We start from the raw sequence: 25,921 nt of genomic DNA on the forward strand, positions 1-25,921 counted from the left end.
TTCCTTTGTTCGAGACAGTAGACTCGGCATAGCCAAATGGTTAGGGCACTCGACTTGTAACCTGAGAGTCGCAGGTTCATATTCCTGTCACACTAAAGATGCTCTCCCTTTCAGCCGTAGGAGCGTTATAATAATACGGCCAATCTCACTATTCGTTGGTTAAAGAGTAGCCCAAAACAACAACTAAGTAATCGATTTCAAATTATACGTAACATCGTTTTGGAGTAATGTTTCTAGTAAAACTTAAAATATGATGGTTTTGTTCGAGCTGATTCATGTCGCTTCCATGTTTCTCTTCTCTAACTAACGGAGGCTCGGCATGGCCAAGTGTGTTAAGGCGTTCGACTCGTAATTCGAGGGTTGCGGGTTCGAATCTCGGTCGCACCAAACATGCTCGCCCTTTCAGCCGTGAGAGAGTTATAATATTACGGCCAATCCCACTATTCGTTGGTTAAAGAGTAGCCCACGAGTTGGCGGTAGATTGTGATGACTAGCTGCCTTCCCCTAGTCTTACGTTGCTAAATTAGGGACAAATGGAGCAGATATCCCTCGTGCAGCTTTAAGATAAATTCAAAAAAGAAACGAATACATGCGATAGAAGTTTGAACCGACATATGAAAAAAACATTGTCATATACAAATTTTACTTTCAACAAAACAATTTGAAAAGCTACAAATAAATAATTACTTGTATCAGAGTCGATTATGTTTAAAAGATATTTTGATTTGTTTTCTCGGTTACACAAATATTTCGTTTTTCTTGATCATTATAGCATGATCTGTTATATTTTTATCTCTGTACGACTGGTGGAAGAAACGGTCAGACCAGAAAACATTAGTATATTTTATTTTCAACTGTTGTCCAGAAGAGGACCAACTAATCAATAGCCCTCGCCGCCTCCAGACCGATTCTTGACTGCCAATATGACAACTGAAAGTGCAGAGCTAAACGACATTTTAGTGCCGGCCTTTTGACCTAAACAGTTATATTTTTTATTTGAAAAGGAAAATTTCTTGTACAGGTATTGTACTTCATATGCAGGACATTTGGAGTATACGTGACCTTGAAAGACTTTTATTGCGCTACGCGAATGTCGATATTGAATCCCACTTTTCGGTCAGACAGGAGTAACACAAGTGTTGGGGGGAAGTGTTGTTGACTAACTGCTTTATCTTTTCTCTATTAGCGATGACTGCCCTCATGCAAAAATTTGTGTAGATCTGTACTTGGATGTCAAAATAATCGTTCCTTGAAAGTTTTACCTTTTGATCGTTTAAGTGTCAATCAATAAAAAAATAACACATTAACGATTTCCCTGAGATCGTGACTTTCAACACTACTTAAATTTAAAATACAGCTAAAAATGAGAGAATATGACATATAAGGAATTATGAATAACTTTTGACTACGATTAATAAAGAGATAACCCATATACAGGGGTGTTTGAGTTAGTTATGAATCATGCCGAATACAAATAATTTACATGTGAACATTGCTGACAATGAAGGCACTCGATTAGGAATGAAGCTGTGTATGTTAGAAATATACAAGTTTGTATTAAGTTACGTTACATTCAATAAAATCTTACATTCTGTCCTCACATGTTTTTCCAGTAACAGACGCGAAATAACAAAGAGTAATATATCTTTTTTTTATTGAATCTTTATTCTTAATTTTTGACAATACTGCCGTTAGTACACAAACATTTACACACAAATATCCGATGTGAAATCCCACTCATATAGCTGCCTCTCTGCAAACTAGTGTATATTTAAAGAAACATCATTAAAAACAGTTTACAACTAATTAACAAAATCTACTCTCGTAACCTTTACTACCTTCTGATCAAACGCAAACTAGTAGGCTTCCTCTGGCGGCAAACGATCTAAAAAAATGTACATTCGTAAAACAAGCAAAATCGTGTCGCGATTGAATTGCACGAGCCATAAAGCGGAGATCGAACCCTGCACCTTGAGGTGTACAGTTTTATAAACCTATTTAATGCCCATCTTCCCACGACTCTCGCTCCCTCAGTAAGTTTGGCACATTAAAAAAATTAACAAAGAAAATTATACACTTAAAAAACATGTGATGGGACTCGAGCCCTAGATTTTTGGATCTACAGCCTGACACGCTAACTCATTAGCCTCGCCTAGCCCACTTGTAAGAGAGAATATACTTTATTCTCTCACTAATCAGTGCAGTTCGTTCCAATCGTATTAAAACTGACAGTAAAGAATTCTTGTGTACGAAATTTAAAAAATATGTAGTCCACCATTCTAACATGTTGTTTTACCTTACACTTCAACATTAACGTAACTAGTCAAGCACACGGATATACAAGATAAGAAAAAAGTAGTCAAACTATAGAACAGTTTACGTTATTTGTCATACGTGACAGCCGTACTTGTGGTCTTCCGATGTTTTCGAACTGAGGGGTTATTTGATTTACCAGAGATAACCGCCATAGTTGTAGTAGGGTGCAGCACCCAAGTGGGCACGACCATAGTAGCCAAGACCGTGAACATAGTTATAAGCTGTTGGGTGGGCCACATGGGCTGGAGCAGGGGCAGCAGCGTAGGTAAGAGCAGGGGCAGCAGCAGCGTACGTGATTGGAGCGACCACAGCCTTGTTGATGGAGGTGTTAGCAGGGTCCTTTGGCTCCACGCCGGGTTCGTTGGATTGGATGTTGGTACGGAAGCCAGCGGCATCAGCCACGTAGTTAACGAGACGGACACGGCCGTCAGCGTCTCTTAAACCGTAAGAACCGACCTTGTTTCCGTAAGCATCGCCGGATTCTCTACGGAAAGTGCTTCCGGAAGTGTGACCCTCGTTGTATCCAAAGTGGTAATTTCCGATATTCTGTACGGATAAAAAAAATTAAAACAAGATAAAAAGTTTATTCAAGATACACGAGAGAAGATCAAATTAAAACTACATTTGTAAATATATATATACCTTCATTAGCATAAGAGATAGCGTGATTAATATCAGAGTAGTTCGACCACTGATAACCTAGAAACTGTTTGTAGAGTCACTTACATCTTGGTTACGGAACTGGGTGCTTCCACCAGCTTCAAGATAATGAGGAGAGTAAATCAAACCAGCCTGGGTGGCGGCAACAAGAGCACACAAGATGAGGATCTGTAAAGTATAAGAACAGTTAGAGTAGGGTAAATGAAGACCTGTAGAGTATTAGAACAGTTAGTGTAGGGTAAATGAGAATCTGTAAAGTATTAGAACAGTTAGAGTAGGGTAAATGAGGACTTGCAAAGTATTAGAACAGTTAGAGTAGGGTAAATAAGGACTTGCAAAGTATTAGAACAGTTACAGTAGGGTAAAGGAACATTTAAAGTGTATGAACAAATGCTACGAACAAGTTTTTGTTTACATTAAGCTTAATATATTAAATTTAAAGTTATACTAAATTTGAGAACAAAACATAATCTCATGACGATGTGTCATAAATAGTTTGTTTTAATTTATTTTCCTACAAATTTAATTAAAGTAACATTTTAAAGTTATAAAAAAGAGGAAATTTGAAATAAACGAACAAATCTGAAGGATTTACATATTAATTTACTGGATTTCTGTCTCTCTCTTTTGGTTTTTACCTTCATGGTAGATTGGGTTCCTAGTGTCGGAGTGATCATGTTTCCAAAAATCTCTCGCTTTTATAGTTGCTATAGAGACAAAGAAACAGACGCGGTGATGACGTGCGGACAATAGAGTGTCGACCTTGAGGAGATCAGAATACACGTATTCGACCTTGTAAACACCTGTACTCGGTGCGTGATCTTGTCTGTAATGGAAGGTTAACTGCACCTTCGCTCGGTCTTTGAAAGTCCTTGGAAATTCGTAGTTTACGAAGATCGCACAACGAACAAAAGAAGGAAAGAGAAGTGATAGACCCTCCCCTAACACATCACGTCCTCTCACTGTTGTAGTTCTTTTTTTTAATTCTGTTCTATATCTAGGGTGACCTTAAGTTAGGATTTACCAGTTTCATATAAACCAGTATATTTAACCTTGGTCTACTTTAAACTATTCTTAAACCGAATTACACACGAACTAAGAAGTGATTGTTTTGGTTTGGTTTGTTTAACAACAAAAGAAATCTTACAAAAATTACATTGACTGATATGAGATCATTTCTGTTTGGTGTTTAAGACATTAGGGGGAAAAGAGTCCCTTTCCAAAGTGATAAAATATGCACGTGCATCGGTTAGAGAAGTTTTCATAAATAAAATTCATTTTAACATTTTACAAATTGTGTCCTTTCTGCTGTAAAGTCAACAAGACATAAAGATTGTTCTTGTGGTGGAAAGAGAATTAGAATTATGACGTAATAATAGTCTGTATGAAACTTGTAAACAATGAAACAGATGATTAGGATCCTGATGTAATAATAGTTTGTATGAAACTTGTAAACAATGAAACAGATGATTAGGATCCTGATGTAATAATAGTTTGTATGAAAGTTGTAAACAATGAAACAGATGATTAGGATCCTGATGTAATAATAGTTTGTATGAAACTTGTAAACAATGAAATAGATGATTAGGATCCTGATGTAATAATAGTCTGTATGAAACTTGTAAACAATGAAATAGATGATTAGGATCCTGATGTAATAATAGTCTGTATGAAAGTTGTAAGCAATGAAACAGATGACTAGGATCCTGATGTAATAATAGTCTGTATGAAAGTTGTAAACAATGAAACAGTTGATTAGGATCCTTATGTAATAATAGTCTGTATGAAAGTTGTAAACAATGAAACAGATGATTAGGATCCTGATGTAATAATAGTTTGTATGAAACTTGTAAACAATGAAACAGATGATTGGGATCCTGATGTAATAATAGTCTGTATGAAACTTGTAAACAATGAAACAGATGATTAGGATCCTGATGTAATAATAGTCTGTATGAAAGTTGTAAGCAATGAAACAGATGACTAGGATCCTGATGTAATAATAGTCTGTATAAAAGTTGTAAGCAATGAAACAGATGATTGGGATCCTGATGTAATAATAGTCTGTATGAAACTTGTAAACAATGAAACAGATGATTGGGATCCTGATGTAATAATAGTCTGTATGAAACTTGTAAACAATGAAACAGATGATTGGGATCCTGATGTAATAATAGTCTGTATGAAACTTGTAAACAATGAAACAGATGATTAGGATCCTGATGTAATAATAGTCTGTATGAAAGTTGTAAGCAATGAAACAGATGATTAGGATCCTGATGTAATAATAGTCTGTATGAAACTTGTAAACAATGAAACAGATGATTAGGATCCTGATGTAATAATAGTCTGTATGAAACTTGTAAACAATGAAACAAATGATTAGAATAATGACGTGTTAATATTTTTCACTTTAACGTTCTAGTCTAGTTTACAAAATTTATTTTCCATCTAAGTATTAGTTGAGCTTACTAACGTCACATAAAAACTTTTATAGAAACAAAATAAATACTTAAATCAGCAAGACTGTCTCTTCATTGTTACAATATCTAATACCGGATTCTAACATAAACACAATCTCTTGTCAAATGTTTCTAAATTCGAATCACAATGTTTATAAACATTTGTGAAATATACATCCTACTCAAATCATGTGGGATTGTTTGTTTGATCATTTGTTCTGTTTATACTGTAATCTTTATCGAATCAGCGAAAAGCGTGAACTTTATTATTTTAATACGAACACTTTCAACATGGTCAATAGTGCTAAATGTTTTGATATTAAGAAATATTCTGTCGTTATTAGAAAAACAACAAAAACCTGATGGCAATAGGGACTCATCTGATCGTAGATTTATTTTAGGACACAGATCCTTTAGAATTGTAGGTTTTTGTAGCAAGCGAGCCGGGTTCTAATCCACAAAACATTTTCCTTACTTTAAGTTGTGAGAACGTTATAAGAGTAATAGTCAATCCCCTAGCGTGAAACGTCAGTAGTTTAAAATTGGTTGGTAACAAAGATACCTGTTATGTGCTTTGTTAAGATGAAGTGTATTATTTTCTACAAGTTTTCTTTTTTTATCACAAGTGTTCCATTGTTTGCTATGTTTTATTAATGTTTTTCATGTAATTTGATTTAGATATTTACCGCTAACTATTACTTCTTTTATATTTTCTAATACCTTTTATATCTTATGTTCTAATTTTTAACAAGGTGGTATCTTGCAATGTTTTCTTTCCATATGCTAATTATTAACTAGTGTTTTATTTCATGTATTTTTGTTTATACCCCGTCTTTGAGGTGGGATGAATAAAGAGAAAAAAAAAGTAGTTTAAAATTAGAGTTGGCGTCAAAGATCTTCAGTATATTTGTCATAAATACAGCATACGATTCGAACCCTAGCTCGACGAACCTATTTTGATTGAAATGTTAACATTTTTTCTTTCTTCGTAGAACATTCTTTGATCTAATAAGCATCGCTTGACTGAAACTAATGGTAACTACGTGTTAACTAATTAAGGTATTGGCCGTACAATTGGTTGTTGTTGATGTCATGCCATATTAAATAATACTATGGTTTTCCTTATAAGAAAATGTCTAAACATTACGTAAAATATCTCATAAATTTAAAAGAAAACCTCAGTTGTAATAATTAGAGACGATAAAAGTGCTATTCTGTTTACATTTATTTATGTAATTTATATGTTATTGGGGCCTGTATACTCTGGTTCTAAGGTCACTACCTTCTTCACGATGTGTTCCTGTTGAATTTTAGGTTTCAGTTTTTATAAGGTGTTTCTATTACTTGTTGCAAAATTTCACACTATCTCTTTGATCTGTAATGACAGTAAACTCAGACAAATTGCTGTAGCTGTTTTCAGATTTCAATCCGGTTTACCTTTAAAATTTTTTTTTAAAGAAAACGACACAGAGGTTCGCGTTTACGGGTTAAAAATAACTATAGAGTCAATTTATGAATGAACAGATAGGATCACAGAACTGGAAAAGTTGATTTCTTATTTCAAAACCAAACACAACATAACTTCACTTTTATAACAATAGCAGTTATTTTAATACTTTTTATCAGAACCTAAACATTCAGTAAAAACAAAGGCTGAGAATTTTGGCATTTGACAAATATTATAGAAAAGTTAACAGATTGTGTTGCGACTTGTCGATGTCAGTAAAGTATACCAACCACCAATGTTTAAGATCACTGTATCATGTTTATGTAGCTCACTGTACCACGTTTATATATATATATTACTATTCCATACTTATATAATATAAGTACCATGTTTCTATAGATTACCTTTCTTTGTCTATATAGATAAATTTACCTTTTCTATATAGGTTAGTGTACCACATACGTATAGATTACTTCTCATGTCAGGCTGGGCATGGCCAGGTGGTTAAGGCACCCGACTCGTAATATGAGGGTCACGGGTTCGAATCCCTGTTATACCAAACATGCTCGCCCTTTCAGCCGTGGGGGCGTTATAATGTGACGTTCAATCCCACTATTCGTTAGTAAAACAGTAGCCCAATAGTTGGCGGTTGGTGGTGATGACTAGTTACCTTCTTTCTAGTCTTACACTGCTAAATTAGGGATAGCTAGCGCAGATGACTCTCGAGTAGCTTTGCGCGAAATTCAAAACAAAGAAAAACTTCTCATGTTTGTGTATAAATTTCCATTTTTTTTATAAATCCTTGTACTATGTGTATGTAATTATCACTGTATCGTGTGTATATATATATATTACTTTACCATGCTTATATTTACTGTCAAAGAAAACTTACATATGTTTTTACAACCATTACTTGTAAGATACAATCATTTTGTCATAAATTTACAATACGTGGTTTCGTAAACAAATATTCTATCAACTGGAAAACAGTGACGTCACTAACACCAACGTACCAAACATCCCCACCTGTGTATTATTAATATTATAACCATAGACTAGGAATACATTCTTCTGTAAATATGTCACCCAGGATCATAAAATTAGATCAAGGCTACGATCTCGTAAGTAGATATGCTCTCTGGGTCAGTGATACCAGAACATGGAACGAGACACGCCCAGTAAATGTGTGCTTGATTTTATCTGAACACTGCTTCTTTCTATGGGAAGTTTTTAAGGACGAAGTTCGTACAGAGGGGGAGGGAGGTACAGGGAAGAGTGTTAAAGGTGTGTCTATGGTCGTCTAATGCAGAAATGTTGGAAATGATGACGTGGAGACTTTTTTCTCTTTTGGGAACGAACGTGGTAAGGGAGGTGTGTGGTGGGGGGTGGTGGTGGTGGAAGAGTAGTAACATAGAACTATAAAAGGAAGAATGAAACCTCGGTGAAGACAGACTTCCTCATAGTTCCAGTAGTCTGAGTTGTTCTACCTCTCCTGGGAAATATGAAAGTAAGTGTTACAGAGTAGGATCTCATACTTATGAAACAACAGTATTTCATACAATAATATTAGGTTAGATAAGTATGCTGCTTTTGTCTTTGTTTCATATGTAGTCCAGGTATTTTTTAAAGAAATTTATCTAGGAAGTAATAAACACAGGGATATATCTTACACATATAACTCTTTATAGATTACTTTGTACATTGTATCAACTTCGTTTTTAACGGGAACTCATGTCGTGAAGTTTACCTGTTCTTGTGCTGTGCAGATTCGCTTCCTGTGCGCGAACAGATAATCATTTATCCTACTTTAAGTGTTCTAATACTTTACAGGTCCTAATTTACTCAACTCTACCTATTCTTATACTTTACAGGTCCTCATTTACCTTACTTTACCTTTTCTTATATTATACAGGTCCTCATTTACCCTATTCTAACTGTTCTGATACTTTACAGATCCTCATTTACCTTACTTTACCTGTTCTTATATTATACAGGTTCTCATTTACCCTACTCTAACTGTTCTGATACTTTACAGATCCTCATTTACCCTACCCTAACTGTTCTAATACTTTACAGGTCCTCATTTACCCTATTCTAACTGTTCTTTTACTTTACAGTTCCTCAATCATCCTACTCTAACTAATGTTATATTTTGCAAATTCTTATTTATTTTGCTTTTACCTGTTCTTATATTACACAGGTCTTCATTTATCCTACTCTAACTGTTCTTATACTTTACAGATCCTCATCTTGTGTGCTCTTGTTGCCGCCACCCAGGCTGGTTTGATTTACTCTCCTCATTATCTTGAAGCTGGTGGAAGCACCCAGTTCCGTAACCAAGATGTAAGTGACTCTACAAACAGTTTCTAGGTTATCTGTGGTCGAACTACTCTGATATTAATCACGCTATCTCTTATGTTAATGAAGGTATATATATATTTACAGATGTAGTTTTAATTTGATCTTCTCTCATGTATCTTGAATAAACTTTTTATCTTGTTTTAATTTTTTTTATTCGTACAGAATGTCGGAAATTACCACTTTGGATACAACGAGGGTCACACTTCCGGAAGCACTTTCCGTAGAGAATCCGGCGATGCTTACGGAAACAAGATCGGTTCTTACGGTTTAAGAGACGCTGATGGCCGTGTCCGTCTCGTTAACTACGTGGCTGATGCCGCTGGCTTCCGTACCAACATCCAATCCAACGAACCCGGCGTGGAGCCAAAGGACCCTGCTAACACCTCCATCAACAAGGCTGTGGTCGCTCCAATCACGTACGCTGCTGCTGCCCCTGCTCTTACCTACGCTGCTGCCCTGCTCTAGCCCATGTGGCCCACCCAACAGCTTATAACTATGTTCACGGTCTTGGCTACTATGGTCGTGCCCACTTGGGTGCTGCACCCTACTACAACTATGGCGGTTATCTCTGGTAAAGTACATACTCACAATTTCAGTTCGTGAAGACCAAAGTTTCATATATCTGCATCAATTATGTCAATAAAATTCTGAAAAAGATGTTGCTTTTTTCCAAATGTATTTTTTATCTTTATATTAGTATTCGTTTTATTTAATGTTATTACTGTTACGTAATAACATTTTACACTTAATTACTTGTGTGTGAGAAACCGAATCACGTAATAAAGGGTGAAAACACAAACGTGATAAGATTTAAAAACGTTTGTTTTCGACAACCTTTGAGCACATTTTTCACTAGAAGGTTTGTTAAATACACGTTTGTCTGAAAAAACAAAAACTAATACGTTTCATAAAAGATAACGTGTGAGTTTTTAATCAAATTATCAGAATTTGAGTCCTGTCAAACTCCGTCGTTAAAAACCAATCAACTAGAACCAGAGAGGCAAAATTCAGGTTTGAATATCTTCCGGTTTTGGAAATAATTTTGTACAGGTCTCAGATACTGCCCACACAATATTAATATATTAAGGTATTGCAGTTCCTAATTTTAAAGTTGAGATGCTGAGAGTATTTAGTACCATACTACCCCTTAGACCCCCTTCCCCACGATCACTTAGTGATCAGAAGTACGTTTACCATTTTTGCCAGAAAATTAATTTTGAGTTATGAACAAAGAAATTTTCGCACAATACCGTGACCTTAAGAGTTTAATGATTGTCTCTGGCTAACATAATTTTTTCACAGAAATAAATTCAACACCTAATACTATTCGAGCGTTGGGCCAATACTCTAAATTCCACAATGTACACACTTTTAAAAGCATCATATAAACACTCATACATAGGGGTACGTCTGCCGACTTACAATACTAGAAGTTGGGTTTGGATCCCCGTGGTGTGCACAGCACAGATAGCCAGTCCTTAACCTAGTCCTTAATTACAAACAAACAAAGCTTTCGTAACGGGATTTCTGTTTATAAAAATCAAAATATTTTGCATTTTTAACGTTTCACTACTGGTTTTTAGGTTGCCAGAAATTTTAATTTTCTCTTCTTATAATAAAGTTGTACATTAAAGACGAAAAATCGATGTGAAGTCCAATGTATTACGCTTTACAACTACCTCTGTTTCATTCCACTTATATATTGTCCCTGTATAACTGTCTTTTGTGCAGTAGTCGTTCTTCACGTTTCTTTTTAGTGTTGGTTTTCGGCAACGCACAACAATCACTAAAATAATTTTCTTTTCTTTAAAACTTCCCTTAAGTCTCCCTTGTAATATGTTTGGTGGATTTTTTTCTTGACCATTTACATATTTATACTGGAAAACGTTCTTTAAATGGGCTTTGACAGGACGAAATGCTGGCCTTAATTTAACAAAATTTTCAGAAAAATACACTTGGTCATTTTGTTTGTTTTGAATTTGGCGCAAAGTGATACGAGGACTATCTGTGCTATCCGTCCTTAATTTAGCAGTGTGAGACTTGAGGGAAGGCAGCTAATCATCATCACCCACCGCCAACTCTTGGGCTCATTTTTTACCACCGAATAGTGGGATTGACCATTACATTATTACGCTCTCACGACTGAAAAAGCAAGCATGTTTGGTGGGACATGAACTCGAACCCGCGGCTCTCAGATTGTGAGTCGATCGTTCACTTGACCATACCAGGCCCGATTGTAGAAATTTTATGAAAATCTACGCAAGGACTCTCTGCAAAAGAGTTGTTCTCTAGAGAGAAGGCAACTAATGAGTAACACCCACTGCCAACACTTGAGCTGTTTGTTTCTCATCTTGGACTATTATAGTGTACCTCTGGCCTCCAGTTGCGGAAAAAATATATTTAAAAAACCAAGAAGAAATCATGAATCATTTGATTCATAGTCTGGGCACACAAACTTCTAAGCCACACCCAACTCTGATTTTAAATAATAATATATTATGTATAATATTATATTAATAATAACATGTCAAGAATTGATAAAATAGATAAAATATAATATATTTGTATGTTTGAATATTGGTTGCTCGAACTCATTTATTATAATTTTCATACAGAACAAAGACTACAAAGACATTTTGAAATATTTCTCAAATTTGCTTATACGTTGAGTGTGATTTCCTTATACAACAACAAACTTGAAGCCTTGCCTCGTCGTTACAGTCTATGTCGCCACATCCGGACATATCCTGTCTGACGACTGTGTCTCTTGACAATGTATTTTCCATTGCAAAATATTCTGTCGTTAAGCTGTAATGTCAGTAGCATACCACTACTTCTAGAATGCCTTCCATGAACCATCTAGTATATGAGGACTACGATATCAACAGTCTGATCATAAATAAAACATGGGAAATAAGTCCAACAAAATGGAAAGAATAAAACTTGTAAACCTTTGTGAACTGAGGACAATCACATATCCTTCTTAAAAGCTATGGATGACATCATACGACTAACATAATGCCAAATAATATTATAATGTAGTTTTGATATATGCCGTTCCACCGCAACTTTATACCGGCTGTGACTGACACGTGACTAGTTCGTGTGTGTATTCAACATAGTTTCTATATAATATATATAACACAGTTTTAATACGATATATTTAATATATCAGGTCATACCTTAAGTAATGTTCGATTTTAGATTCAGAAAAAAGAAATGATTTCAGATACTTTTAAAGTTATTTAATCAATAATGTGAGTTCCATTATTATAAATTACTTCCTGCCAACGATTCACAAGCTTCTGAATGCCACGCCTATAAAATTCTTGGGATTTAGAAAATATAATGTAGAGAGTAGTTTTGACATCTTCATGTGTTCCAAGCTCCTTTTAATCAAGATAATTCTGCAAACTTCGGAATAGATGATAATCAGATGGGGCAAGGTCTGCAGAATATGGAGGATGTGGAAGTTTTTCCCAGTCTAGCTCTTCAATCTTTGCAGATGTGATCTTTGCTGTATGGAGCCGTGCATTACTCTGGTGTAACACAGCACCTTTACAATTGATTAAATTAGGCCTATTTTCTTTCAGTGCAACATTCAAGCGCTCTAACAATTGACAATAGAAGTCAATAGAATTGGATCACACCAACAATATTCCACCAAATACTTCACAAGACTTTCCTAGGGTAGAGGTCCATTTTGGGCTGGGCTTTATCCAGTTTATATGCAATGAACCACTGTCTGCGGTACTTAACATTTTTATAATATATCTATTTTTCATTTTTAGTTACCAACCTGTCTAAAAACGATGAGTTACGTTCAGGAGAGTGCAGAGAAGTGCAAATGTCCACTCTTGCTCTAAGGTTGGCTTCTGTCAAGTTTTGACATCTTTCGAAGCTGTTGCAGATGACGGTGAACTGTCACAGCACAATATTCATCAAGTGCAGCCAGCAGCAAGTCATCACTAAACTCAACAGTCACATCACTTAAGCTGTAGTCACCTCATCTGAACTTCTAAAACCAACTTCGACAGTTTCTTTATTTGTCTGAACATTTTTATACACGTCCTACTACATATTTTAGTTATTAAAGCCTTCTACACAAATAGAAATGATGATGCACTTTCTGTCTTAAATTTTCGGACATTACTTATCGGATGACCTGATAGTTTTAACATAGTTTTTTTCAACGCAGTTTCAATACAATATATCTTCAACATAGTTTCAATATAATATATATTCAACCACTCACAAGGAAGAGCTGTAAATACAAAGTTATATAAATTCTCAGTTTTAACGCGTTAATATTAAAATACACAAAATGGATAAAATAAAATACGATAAAACTTCTAATGCAGAGAATTATTTCTGAATAAAAAACAACAACATATGTTTGTTATGTAAAATATGTAGCAACTGAAATTCGACGAGAAGTTAAGATATGAAGATGTAGAAGGAGAAATGTAAACAACCCTAATTAAAGGAAGAAAACCCAGATTTTATGAGTAAGATGTGAAATGAAATATAATTATGTATAACAGTGTTTCATAAAAGTTTAAACCCAACAGTGTGATGATATATTGATTATATTTTGATAATTTTGATTTTGAAATATTATCATTTTAAGTTTTCTGTTGTAATCTAAGGTTTTGTTACTTTAGTTTGGAGGTGCTGCTGATTGAGCCGTAAGTCAAAGTGCTAATGATGAAGGAAAAAGGTTTAGATACCCGCTAGGCAGAGAATAGATAGCTTATTGGCAAAAACAAACAACGTTTATATGATTTTTGTAGTAAAGTATTGTAGTAAGTTACACAATGGACTATTTATGGTGTGCTCAACTCGAATTTCGTAATCAAATTTTTAGCATTATAAGTCTGCAGATTCACCACTAGGGGATTCCTCGTAGGTAAAGTAAAGAAATGAAAAATAATGTTAAATATTTACTTTTGAACACATATATTGTAGTGTTTTTCTTATATAAACATATAAAAAGTGTGGTTTCGTGTAATAGTTTGGAAAGAGTTTGAATTATGGAGATTTTAACTGTTGAATGAATTTGATTTCAAGGTCTTTTTAAATTTGGTTGTTGAATTTTTCGGTTTTTAACTTTCTTAATTATTTTAAAATATTTTTGGTTGAGGACTTGAATTGTATTAAAGTGTTTTTGATTGAGGATTTGAATAATTTTGAATTTTGACTTTCTAATTTCGATTTTGGATCTTGAATCAATTTTGATATTAAAATATTATGAATTTGAATCTGTTTTGTTGCCATTTAAAATTTTGAGTCTTGACAAAGGAGCTCCGAGTGGTTGAAAACTTTAGAAAATTCCTCTGAAACTAGAGAAACAGAATTGGGCGCATTCCTCCGCCACGCGGTGTTATTCATATTCGGATCTCAAACAAATACGAAAATGTGTCGGTGTATCCGTCGTTATCAACGGACACGGCAATTTTTGGGAGAAAAATGAGGAATAATATTCTAAAAACGTTCACCAAGTTTAATCAAAGTCTGTTCATTTTTAACTGAATTATAAAGGAAAGTAGTGTGAAAAATCATCCCTCATGTTAATACGTAGTGATTTTCGTGGCCTTGCTGTGACCTTCACTTCCGACTTTTACCATCTAAAAACTAATTAGTTCTAAATAGTGAAAGATAAATATGTGTGATAGTGTTTGGACCAATTATTGTAACGGAATTTTGTCAAGATAAATAAACATGTGTCATAGTGTTTGATTAAAGTATAGCCCAAATAGTACGGCGGTATTTCTTGAGCGGCTGATGTGTTTATAAGGAAACGGACGAAGCGAAAACGAATAATTATATTCTGTGGTGTTTTATTGTTGCTATGTATAACACCAATCACGTAACGGAAACATTGAAATACAGACGACATTCAGTAAATATTTTTTCTACCAAACCAGTCTGCCAGCCAGACGAGGAGCCAACCAGGGACTTGCAAGTGGAAGACCAGTAGAGAGTGTTAGTAGGTTACGAACTGGGACAGTAGCAGCAAGAGGGACAGCGGCAGGAGCTGAAGCGAGAGGGATTCTGGCTAAAGGAACAGCTATCTTGTCGACCTTGTTGATCGAAGCGCTAGCGGGATCTTTCGCTTCCACGCCGGGCTCGTTAGTATCGATGTCGGTGCGGAATCCGGCGGCATCGGCCACGTAGTTGACGGTACGGATACGTCCGTCAGCTGTTCTCAGTCCGTAGGATCCGATCTTAACATTGCCGAGGGCGTCGCCAGACTCTTTGCGGAAACTTCCTCCGGTCAATGACCCTTCGTCATAGGCGAAGTTGTAGTTGCCAAGAACCTGGAAAAGGAACGGTACGTTCGTATTCATATCATATAGGAATCCAGTAGAACAGAACGTTTCTATTCATATAACATGAAATGTGAAAAAAATCAAATGAAACAAATAATTTGTTGTTAATTTCACCACACCTGGCGAATCCACCAGTTTCAAAACGGATTGTTTCGTTTAATTGTTGTAACGTTCTGAATGTTTAAGAACTTTGAAATATCTTAGAGAGAACTGATGGGAAGTGACTGTTTTATAAGTATTCTAAGTGTATCTAAACTTACATCTTGGTTCCGAATTCGGGTACTAGCTCCTGTTCCTAGAACGCCAGGAGCGTAGATAATGCCTGCTTGGGTAGCGGCGACCAATGCACACAGAATAAGTACCTGAAATAAGGATTTATGTATTAATTAATGTAATAAAGTTAGAGATACAAACAGTTGGATATATTTATCACAGTGTGTTCTAGAGAGCGCTTTTCTTATAGCAATGCCACATCCGGCTCTCTGCTGAGTCCACCGAGGGTAATCGAACCCCCTGATTTTAATGTTGTAAATACGTAGACTTACCGCTGTATCAGCGGGGGACTTTGTGAAGGTGAATACAGGTTAGCCAATACCAGTATAATATTCAGTGTTACTATAACAACGAAGAATATTTGTAACCAAATCAATTCGTAATCTGACAACACTAACTGTATTTGTTCAATAAATGTCACATTAGCACGAAATATTCAATTATAATTAACAAGTTAAATTTGTTCTTACTCGTGATGGTTTTCCAAACAGAAGAAAAAAGATAAATAAACACATATATAAATCGAGAAAGAACCAATCGGATTTTCTTTATTTTTTGAAATTGGTGCAAAGCTACTCGAAAACCATCTGTCTGAGCCGTCCCAAATTTAGCTTCACTCTGTTGTCAACCCACAGTGGAGCTGACTATATGTTAGAATACCTCGAAGGCTGAAAGAGCGAGCATGTATGGTGTGACGAAAATTCCATCCCGTGACTCTCAGATTACGAGATGAGCGCCTTAACCACTTATTCATAGCTGGCGGGTTAGATAGACAGACAACAACAACAACCACAATATTTATATATTAAAACAAAAGGTAACATGTTACAAAGAGCCTTTTTTTATTTTTTTATGATGTTTCATAACACTCAGTGTTTGTTAAAGGTTAAAAACCCTCTAAAATGACGACAACAAATAACATCAGATAATAGTTGTCTATTATTCTACTCAAAATAAATAGAAATGTATCTGAAGTTTAATCGGTGTCTTCGTTGAAAACTATTTGAATTTTGTTTGCAATTTTAAAATTTCTTGAAAACTAACAGTGATAATAGACGTGATAAACCCAATTATCAACTTACTCTAACTAACATAACTTCAACTTACCTTCATCTTAAGAGTTTCTCTGCACTCCAAGTTTCTAAGACTGGATGTTTGTGTTAAGTTGTGAAAATTCTCAAGTTTAAATACTGACTCTAGCTTGAGGTGTGTAGACGAGTTCTTATTATTATTGGTCGTTAGTTAAATTATAAGAAAATTGTTCTAACGAAACTCAGTCTTCTAATGTCATCATCTATCTTTTGTGTTCCGACCTTGGATAATGATGCAACTTGTAGATACGTTCATCTCCATCTATCAGCAGAACCTGTTTTGATGAACCGAAAAAGAAACTCTACATTGAGAGGTTCGTTTATACAGCGCTGAAGGTGTGATAAATGTACGTTTATTTAACTGCTGTATTTGCAACGAAAAGTAGGTTTAGTTGGTAGTGTCGTAAATCTATAGAAAATTACGGTTTCGCATAATGAATTTGAAAAAGTTCTTTAAATGGGTTATGAAGGATCGAAATGCTGGGCTTAATTCAAACAATTTTTTAGAAAAATACGCTTGGCCAGTTCGTTTATTTATGAATTTCGAGTAAAGCTAAACGAAAACTATCTACTCTAGCCGTTCCTAATTTAGCAGTATTAGACTAGAGGAAAAACAAGTAGTCATCACCACCCACAGCCAACTCTTGGGTTCATCTTTTATTAGCGAATGGTGGGATTGACTGTCACATTATTACGCCTCCACGGCTGAAAAGGCGAACATGTTTGGCGTGTGGGGTATTCAGATTCGCGACCCTTAGGTTACGAGTGGAGTACCTTACCCAACTGGTTATGCTGGGCTTCACTTAATAAGATTATTTTAGAAGTTTTTATGAAAACTTATAAAATATGCTTTTATAGAATTGTGGTTTGACTTTCGAAATGTTCTTGTTTTTCGTCTGAAACTTGTACTTTCGATTTTGAGTTTTTTTCTGCTTTTTTTCCTCTGAAACTTTGGGTTTGGTGTTTGAGTTTTCCAAGTGTTTTGGTTTTTAGTTATATAAAGTTCCGAGCGTAAATAAATTTGAAATATGGAGATTTTTCTGTTAAATGAAATTGATTTTATAAGTTATTTTTAAGTAGGTTGTTGAATTTCGTCCGATTTTGAGCTTTCTGAAATACGATTTTGAAATGCTTTAATTTTGCACCTTGAATTAGTTTGATATTTTCATTTAAAGTGTTTCTAGTCGAGGACTTGAGTCATTTTGAAGAGTTTTTGGTTGAGGACTTGAATTGTTTTGAAATGTTTTTGGTTGAGCTTTTGATTTCTGACTTTTTAATTGTGATTTTGGATATGGAATCAATTTTGATTTTGAAATATTATCATTTTAAGTTTTCTGTTGTAATCTAAGATTTTGTTACTTTAGTTTGGAGGTGCTGCTGATTGAGCCGTAAGTCAAAGTGCTAATGATGAAGGAAAAAAGGTTTAGATACCCGCTAGGCAGAGAATAGATAGCTTATTGGCAAAAACAAACAACGTTTATATGAATTTTGTAGTAAAGTATTGTAGTAAATTACACAATGGACTATTTATGGTGTGCTCAACTCGAATTTGGTAATCAAATTTTTAGCATTATAAGTCTGCAGATTCACCACTAGGGGATTCCTCGTAGGTAAAGTAAAGAAATGAAAAATAATGTTAAATATTTACTTTTGAACACATATATTGTAGTGTTTTTCTTATATAAATATATAAAAAGTGTGGTTTCGTGTAATAGTTTGGAAAGAGTTTGTATTATGGAGATTTTAACTGTTGAATGAATTTGATTTCCAAGGTCTTTTTAAATTTGGTTGTTGAATTTTTCGGTTTTTAACTTTCTTAATTATTTTAAAATATTTTTGGTTGAGAACTTGAATTGCATTAAAGTGTTTTTGATTGAGGATTTGAATAATTTTGAATTTTGACTTTCTAATTTCGATTTTGGATCTTGAATCAATTTTGATATTAAAATATTATGAATTTGAATCTGTTTTGTTGCCATTTAAAATTTTGAGTCTTGACAAAGGAGCTCCGAGTGGTTGAAAACTTTAGAAAATTCCTCTGAAACTAGAGAAACAGAATTGGGCGCATTCCTCCGCCACGCGGTGTTATTCATATTCGGATCTCAAACAAATACGAAAATGTGTCGGTGTATCCGTCGTTATCAACGGACACGGCAATTTTTGGGAGAAAAATGAGGAATAATATTCTAAAAACGTTCACCAAGTTTAATCAAAGTCTGTTCATTTTTAACTGAATTATAAAGGAAAGTAGTGTGAAAAATCATCCCTCATGTTAATACGTAGTGATTTTCGTGGCCTTGCTGTGACCTTCACTTCCGACTTTTACCATCTAAAAACTAATTAGTTCTAAATAGTGAAAGATAAATATGTGTGATAGTGTTTGGACCAATTATTGTAACGGAATTTTGTCAAGATAAATAAACATGTGTCATAGTGTTTGATTAAAGTATAGCCCAAATAGTACGGCGGTATTTCTTGAGCGGCTGATGTGTTTATAAGGAAACGGACGAAGCGAAAACGAATAATTATATTCTGTGGTGTTTTATTGTTGCTATGTATAACACCAATCACGTAACGGAAACATTGAAATACAGACGACATTCAGTAAATATTTTTTCTACCAAACCAGTCTGCCAGCCAGACGAGGAGCCAACCAGGGACTTGCAAGTGGAAGACCAGTAGAGAGTGTTAGTAGGTTACGAACTGGGACAGTAGCAGCAAGAGGGACAGCGGCAGGAGCTGAAGCGAGAGGGATTCTGGCTAAAGGAACAGCTATCTTGTCGACCTTGTTGATCGAAGCGCTAGCGGGATCTTTCGCTTCCACGCCGGGCTCGTTAGTATCGATGTCGGTGCGGAATCCGGCGGCATCGGCCACGTAGTTGACGGTACGGATACGTCCGTCAGCTGTTCTCAGTCCGTAGGATCCGATCTTAACATTGCCGAGGGCGTCGCCAGACTCTTTGCGGAAACTTCCTCCGGTCAATGACCCTTCGTCATAGGCGAAGTTGTAGTTGCCAAGAACCTGGAAAAGGAACGGTACGTTCGTATTCATATCATATAGGAATCCAGTAGAACAGAACGTTTCTATTCATATAACATGAAATGTGAAAAAAATCAAATGAAACAAATAATTTGTTGTTAATTTCACCACACCTGGCGAATCCACCAGTTTCAAAACGGATTGTTTCGTTTAATTGTTGTAACGTTCTGAATGTTTAAGAACTTTGAAATATCTTAGAGAGAACTGATGGGAAGTGACTGTTTTTATAAGTATTCTAAGTGTATCTAAACTTACATCTTGGTTCCGAATTCGGGTACTAGCTCCTGTTCCTAGAACGCCAGGAGCGTAGATAATGCCAGCTTGGGTAGCGGCGACCAATGCACACAGAATAAGTACCTGAAATAAGGATTTATGTATTAATTAATGTAATAAAGTTAGAGATACAAACAGTTGGATATATTTATCACAGTGTGTTCTAGAGAGCGCTTTTCTTATAGCAAAGCCACATCCGGCTCTCTGCTGAGTCCACCGAGGGTAATCGAACCCCCTGATTTTAATGTTGTAAATACGTAGACTTACCGCTGTATCAGCGGGGGACTTTGTGAAGGTGAATACAGGTTAGCCAATACCAGTATAATATTCAGTGTTACTATAACAACGAAGAATATTTGTAACCAAATCAATTCGTAATCTGACAACACTAACTGTATTTGTTCAATAAATGTCACATTAGCACGAAATATTCAATTATAATTAACAAGTTAAATTTGTTCTTACTCGTGATGGTTTTCCAAACAGAAGAAAAAAAGATAAATAAACACATATATAGATCGACAAAGAACGAATCGGATTTTCTTTCTTTTTTGAAATTGCCGCAAAGCTACTCGAAAACCATCTGTCCGAGCCGTCCCAAATTTAGCTTCACTCTGTTGTCAACCCACAGTGGAGCTCACTATATTTTAGAATACCTCGAAGGCTGAAAGAGCGAGCATGTTTGGTGTGACGAAAATTCCACCCTGTGACTCTCAGATTACGAGATGAGCGCCTTAACCACTTATTCATAGCTGGCGTGTTAGATAGACAGACAACAACAACAACCACAATATTTATATATTAAAACAAAAGGTAACATGTTACAAAGAGCCTTTTTTATTTTCTTATGATGTTTCATAACTCTCAGTGTTTGTTAAAGGTTAAAAACCCTCCAAAATGACGACAACAAATAACATCAGATAATAGTTGTCTATTATTCTACTCAAAATAAATAGAAATGTATCTGAAGTTTAATCGGTGTCTTCGTTGAAAACTATTTGAATTTTGTTTGGAATTTTAAAATTTCTTGAAAACTAACAGTAATAACAGACGTGATAAACCCAATTATCAACTTACTCTAACTAACATAACTTCAACTTACCTTCATCTTAAGAGTTTCTCTGCACTCCAAGTTTCTAAGACTGGATGTTTGTGTTAAGTTGTGAAAATTCTCAAGTTTAAATACTGACTCTAGCTTGAGGTGTGTAGACGAGTTCTTATTATTATTGGTCGTTAGTTAAATTATAAGAAAATTGTTCTAACGAAACTCAGTCTTCTAATGTCATCATCTATCTTTGTGTTCCGACCTTGGATAATGATGCAACTTGTAGATACGTTCATCTCCATCTATCAGCAGAACCTGTTTTGATGAACCGAAAAAGAAACTCTACATTGAGAGGTTCGTTTATACAGCGCTGAAGGTGTGATAAATGTACGTTTATTTAACTGCTGTATTTGCAACGAAAAGTAGGTTTAGTTTGTAGTGTCGTAAATCTATAGAAAATTACGGTTTCGCATAATGAATTTGAAAAAGTTCTTTAAATGGGTTATGAAGGATCGAAATGCTGGGCTTAATTCAACCAATTTTTAGAAAAATACGCTTGGCCAGTTCGTTTATTTATGAATTTCGAGTAAAGCTAAACGAAAACTATCTACTCTAGCAGTTCCTAATTTAGCAGTATTAGACTAGAGGAAAAACAAGTAGTCATCACCACCCACAGCCAACTCTTGGGTTCATCTTTTATTAGCGAATGGTGGGATTGACTGTCACATTATTACGCCTCCACGGCTGAAAAGGCGAACATGTTTGGCGTGTGGGGTATTCAGATTCGCGACCCTTAGGTTACGAGTGGAGTACCTTACCCAACTGGTTATGCTGGACTTCACTTAATAAGATTATTTTAGAAGTTTTTATGAAAACTTATAAAATATGCTTTTATAGAATTGTGGTTTGACTTTCGAAACGTTCTTGTTTTTCGTCTGAAACTTGTACTTTCGATTTTGAGTTTTTTCTGCTTTTTTCCTCTGAAACTTTGGGTTTGGTGTTTGAGTTTTCCAAGTGTTTTGGTTTTTAGTTATATAAAGTTCCGAGCGTCAATAAATTTGAAATATGGAGATTTTCTGTTAAATTAAATTTATTTTATAAGTTATTTTTAAGTAGGTTGTTGAATTTCGTCCGATTTTGAACTTCCTGAAATACGATTTTGAAATGCTTTAATTTTGCACCTTGAATTAGTTTGATATTTTCATTTAAAGTGTTTCTAGTCGAGGACTTGAGTCATTTTGAAGAGTTTTTGGTTGAGGACTTGAATTGTTTTGAAATGTTTTTGGTTGAGCTTTTGATTTCTGACTTTTTAATTGTGATTTTGGATATGGAATCAATTTTGATTTTGAAATATTATCGTTTTGAGTTTTCTGTTGTAATCTAAGATTTTGTTACTTTAGTTTGGAGGTGCTGCTGATTGAGCCGTAAGTCAAAGTGCTAATGATGAAGGAAAAAAGGTTTAGATACCCGCTAGGCAGAGAATAGATAGCTTATTGGCAAAAACAAACAACGTTTATATGAATTTTGTAGTAAAGTATTGTAGTAAATTACACAATGGACTATTTATGGTGTGCTCAACTCGAATTTGGTAATCAAATTTTTAGCATTATAAGTCTGCAGATTCACCACTAGGGGATTCCTCGTAGGTAAAGTAAAGAAATGAAAAATAATGTTAAATATTTACTTTTGAACACATATATTGTAGTGTTTTCTTATATAAACATATAAAAGTGTGGTTTCGTGTAATAGTTTGGAAAGAGTTTGTATTATGGAGATTTTAACTGTTGAATGAATTTGATTTCCAAGGTCTTTTAAATTTGGTTGTTGAATTTTTCGGTTTTAACTTTCTTAATTATTTTAAAATATTTTTGGTTGAGGACTTGAATTGCATTAAAGTGTTTTTGATTGAGGATTTGAATAATTTTGAATTTTGACTTTCTAATTTCGATTTTGGATCTTGAATCAATTTTGATATTAAAATATTATGAATTTGAATCTGTTTTGTTGCCATTTAAAATTTTGAGTCTTGACAAAGGAGCTCCGAGTGGTTGAAAACTTTAGAAAATTCCTCTGAAACTAGAGAAACAGAATTGGGCGCATTCCTCCGCCACGCGGTGTTATTCATATTCGGATCTCAAACAAATACGAAAATGTGTCGGTGTATCCGTCGTTATCAACGGACACGGCAATTTTGGGAGAAAAATGAGGAATAATATTCTAAAAACGTTCACCAAGTTTAATCAAAGTCTGTTCATTTTTAACTGAATTATAAAGGAAAGTAGTGTGAAAAATCATCCCTCATGTTAATACGTAGTGATTTTCGTGGCCTTGCTGTGACCTTCACTTCCGACTTTTACCATCTAAAAACTAATTAGTTCTAAATAGTGAAAGATAAATATGTGTGATAGTGTTTGGACCAATTATTGTAACGGAATTTTGTCAAGATAAATAAACATGTGTCATAGTGTTTGATTAAAGTATAGCCCAAATAGTACGGCGGTATTTCTTGAGCGGCTGATGTGTTTATAAGGAAACGGACGAAGCGAAAACGAATAATTATATTCTGTGGTGTTTTATTGTTGCTATGTATAACACCAATCACGTAACGGAAACATTGAAATACAGACGACATTCAGTAAATATTTTTTCTACCAAACCAGTCTGCCAGCCAGACGAGGAGCCAACCAGGGACTTGCAAGTGGAAGACCAGAAGAGAATGTCAGTAGATTACGAATTGGGACAGTAGCAGCAAGAGGGACAGTGGCAGGAGCTGAAGCGAGAGGGATTCTGGCTAAAGGAACAGCTATCTTGTCGACCTTGTTGATCGAAGCGCTAGCGGGATCTTTCGCTTCCACGCCGGGCTCGTTAGTATCGATGTCGGTGCGGAATCCGGCGGCATCGGCCACGTAGTTGACGGTACGGATACGTCCGTCAGCTGTTCTCAGTCCGTAGGATCCGATCTTAACATTGCCGAGGGCGTCGCCAGACTCTTTGCGGAAACTTCCTCCGGTCAATGACCCTTCGTCATAGGCGAAGTTGTAGTTGCCAAGAACCTGGAAAAGGAACGGTACGTTCGTATTCATATCATATAGGAATCCAGTAGAACAGAACGTTTCTATTCATATAACATGAAATGTGAAAAAAATCAAATGAAACAAATAATTTGTTGTTAATTTCACCACACCTGGCGAATCCACCAGTTTCAAAACGGATTGTTTCGTTTAATTGTTGTAACGTTCTGAATGTTTAAGAACTTTGAAATATCTTAGAGAGAACTGATGGGAAGTGACTGTTTTATAAGTATTCTAAGTGTATCTAAACTTACATCTTGGTTCCGAATTCGGGTACTAGCTTCTGTTCCTAGAACGCCAGGAGCGTAGATAATGCCAGCTTGGGTAGCGGCGACCAATGCACACAGAATAAGTACCTGAAATAAGGATTTATGTATTAATAAATGTAATAAAGTTAGAGATACAAACAGTTGGATATATTTATCACAGTGTGTTCTAGAGAGCGCTTTTCTTATAGCAAAGCCACATCCGGCTCTCTGCTGAGTCCACCGAGGGTAATCGAACCCCCTGATTTTAATGTTGTAAATACGTAGACTTACCGCTGTATCAGCGGGGGACTTTGTGAAGGTGAATACAGGTTAGCCAATACCAGTATAATATTCAGTGTTACTATAACAACGAAGAATATTTGTAACCAAATCAATTCGTAATCTGACAACACTAACTGTATTTGTTCAATAAATGTCACATTAGCACGAAATATTCAATTATAATTAACAAGTTAAATTTGTTCTTACTCGTGATGGTTTTCCAAACAGAAGAAAAAAGATAAATAAACACATATATAAATCGAGAAAGAACCAATCGGATTTTCTTTATTTTTTGAAATTGGTGCAAAGCTACTCGAAAACCATCTGTCCGAGCCGTCCCAAATTTAGCTTCACTCTGTTGTCAACCCACAGTGGAGCTGACTATATGTTAGAATACCTCGAAGGCTGAAAGAGCGAGCATGTATGGTGTGACGAAGATTCCACCCTGTGACTCTCAGATTACGAGAAGAGCGCCCTAACCACTTATTCATGGCTTGCGGGTTAGATAGACAGACAACAACAACAACCACAATATATATATATTAAAACAAAAAGGTAACATGTTAAAAAGAGCCTTTTTTATTTTCTTATGATGTTTCATAACTCTCAGTGTTTGTTAAAGGTTGGAAACCCTCTAGAATGACGACAACAAATAACATCAGATAATAGTTGTCTATTATTCTACTCAAAATAAATAGAAATGTATCTGAAGTTTAATCGGTGTCTTCGTTGAAAACTATTTGAATTTTGTTTGCAATTTTAAAATTTCTTGAAAACTAACAGTGATAATAGACGTGATAAACCCAATTATCAACTTACTCTAACTAACATAACTTCAACTTACCTTCATCTTAAGAGTTTCTCTGTACTCCAAGTTTCTAAGACTGGATGTTTGTGTTAAGTTGTGAAAATTCTCAAGTTTAAATACTGACTCTAGCTTGAGGTGTGTAGACGAGTTCTTATTATTATTGGTCGTTAGTTAAATTATAAGAAAATTGTTCTAACGAAACTCAGTCTTCT

The 25,921-nt window shown here is 35.2% G+C and overlaps 4 protein-coding genes and 1 pseudogene across 5 annotated transcripts; 1 reads left to right on the forward strand and 4 right to left on the reverse strand.

Moving 5' to 3' along the window:
• Nucleotides 1-1,627: 1,627 nt before the first annotated feature.
• LOC143241812 (cuticle protein 14-like) lies at nucleotides 1,628-3,768 on the reverse strand. The gene is made up of 3 exons (XM_076485081.1): nucleotides 3,615-3,768; nucleotides 3,043-3,144; nucleotides 1,628-2,862 (listed from the first exon to the last, which is right to left on the reverse strand). The coding sequence occupies exons 1-3, from the start codon at nucleotides 3,651-3,653 to the stop codon at nucleotides 2,449-2,451; spliced, it is 555 nt and encodes a 184-aa protein (XP_076341196.1). The 5' UTR covers nucleotides 3,654-3,768; the 3' UTR covers nucleotides 1,628-2,448.
• A 4,478-nt stretch (nucleotides 3,769-8,246) lies between these two features.
• LOC143241813 (cuticle protein 14-like) lies at nucleotides 8,247-9,903 on the forward strand (annotated as a pseudogene). The gene is made up of 3 exons (XR_013022285.1): nucleotides 8,247-8,392; nucleotides 9,127-9,228; nucleotides 9,409-9,903. The product of XR_013022285.1 is annotated as a cuticle protein 14-like (transcript).
• A 5,169-nt stretch (nucleotides 9,904-15,072) lies between these two features.
• Nucleotides 15,073-17,170, reverse strand: LOC143241863 (cuticle protein 14-like). Its single transcript, XM_076485148.1, has 3 exons — nucleotides 16,959-17,170; nucleotides 15,839-15,940; nucleotides 15,073-15,566 (listed from the first exon to the last, which is right to left on the reverse strand). Exons 1-3 carry the CDS (start codon nucleotides 16,962-16,964, stop codon nucleotides 15,162-15,164), a joined length of 513 nt encoding a protein of 170 aa, XP_076341263.1. The 5' UTR covers nucleotides 16,965-17,170; the 3' UTR covers nucleotides 15,073-15,161.
• A 2,300-nt stretch (nucleotides 17,171-19,470) lies between these two features.
• Nucleotides 19,471-21,433, reverse strand: LOC143241865 (cuticle protein 14-like). The gene is made up of 3 exons (XM_076485149.1): nucleotides 21,358-21,433; nucleotides 20,238-20,339; nucleotides 19,471-19,964 (listed from the first exon to the last, which is right to left on the reverse strand). The coding sequence occupies exons 1-3, from the start codon at nucleotides 21,361-21,363 to the stop codon at nucleotides 19,560-19,562; spliced, it is 513 nt and encodes a 170-aa protein (XP_076341264.1). The 5' UTR covers nucleotides 21,364-21,433; the 3' UTR covers nucleotides 19,471-19,559.
• A 2,423-nt stretch (nucleotides 21,434-23,856) lies between these two features.
• Nucleotides 23,857-25,851, reverse strand: LOC143241867 (cuticle protein 14-like). The gene is made up of 3 exons (XM_076485151.1): nucleotides 25,746-25,851; nucleotides 24,626-24,727; nucleotides 23,857-24,353 (listed from the first exon to the last, which is right to left on the reverse strand). Exons 1-3 carry the CDS (start codon nucleotides 25,749-25,751, stop codon nucleotides 23,949-23,951), a joined length of 513 nt encoding a protein of 170 aa, XP_076341266.1. The 5' UTR covers nucleotides 25,752-25,851; the 3' UTR covers nucleotides 23,857-23,948.
• Nucleotides 25,852-25,921: the final 70 nt, after the last annotated feature.

The sequence above is a fragment of the Tachypleus tridentatus genome, unplaced genomic scaffold, assembly GCF_004210375.1.
Source record: "Tachypleus tridentatus isolate NWPU-2018 unplaced genomic scaffold, ASM421037v1 Hic_cluster_1, whole genome shotgun sequence".
Classification (NCBI taxonomy): domain Eukaryota; kingdom Metazoa; phylum Arthropoda; class Merostomata; order Xiphosura; family Limulidae; genus Tachypleus; species Tachypleus tridentatus.

Coding starts and splice junctions, on each gene's coding strand:
- LOC143241812 (XM_076485081.1), bottom strand. CDS start 3,653: ATGATCACTCCGACACTAGGAACCCAATCTACCATGAAG. Junction 3,145..3,614: donor GAACCCAATCTACCATGAAG/GTAAAAACCAAA, acceptor TATACTTTACAG/ATCCTCATCTTGTGTGCTCT. Junction 2,863..3,042: donor CCCAGTTCCGTAACCAAGAT/GTAAGTGACTCT, acceptor TTATCCGTACAG/AATATCGGAAATTACCACTT.
- LOC143241863 (XM_076485148.1), bottom strand. Junction 15,567..15,838: donor CCCGAATTCGGAACCAAGAT/GTAAGTTTAGAT, acceptor TTCCTTTTCCAG/GTTCTTGGCAACTACAACTT.
- LOC143241865 (XM_076485149.1), bottom strand. Junction 19,965..20,237: donor CCCGAATTCGGAACCAAGAT/GTAAGTTTAGAT, acceptor TTCCTTTTCCAG/GTTCTTGGCAACTACAACTT.
- LOC143241867 (XM_076485151.1), bottom strand. Junction 24,354..24,625: donor CCCGAATTCGGAACCAAGAT/GTAAGTTTAGAT, acceptor TTCCTTTTCCAG/GTTCTTGGCAACTACAACTT.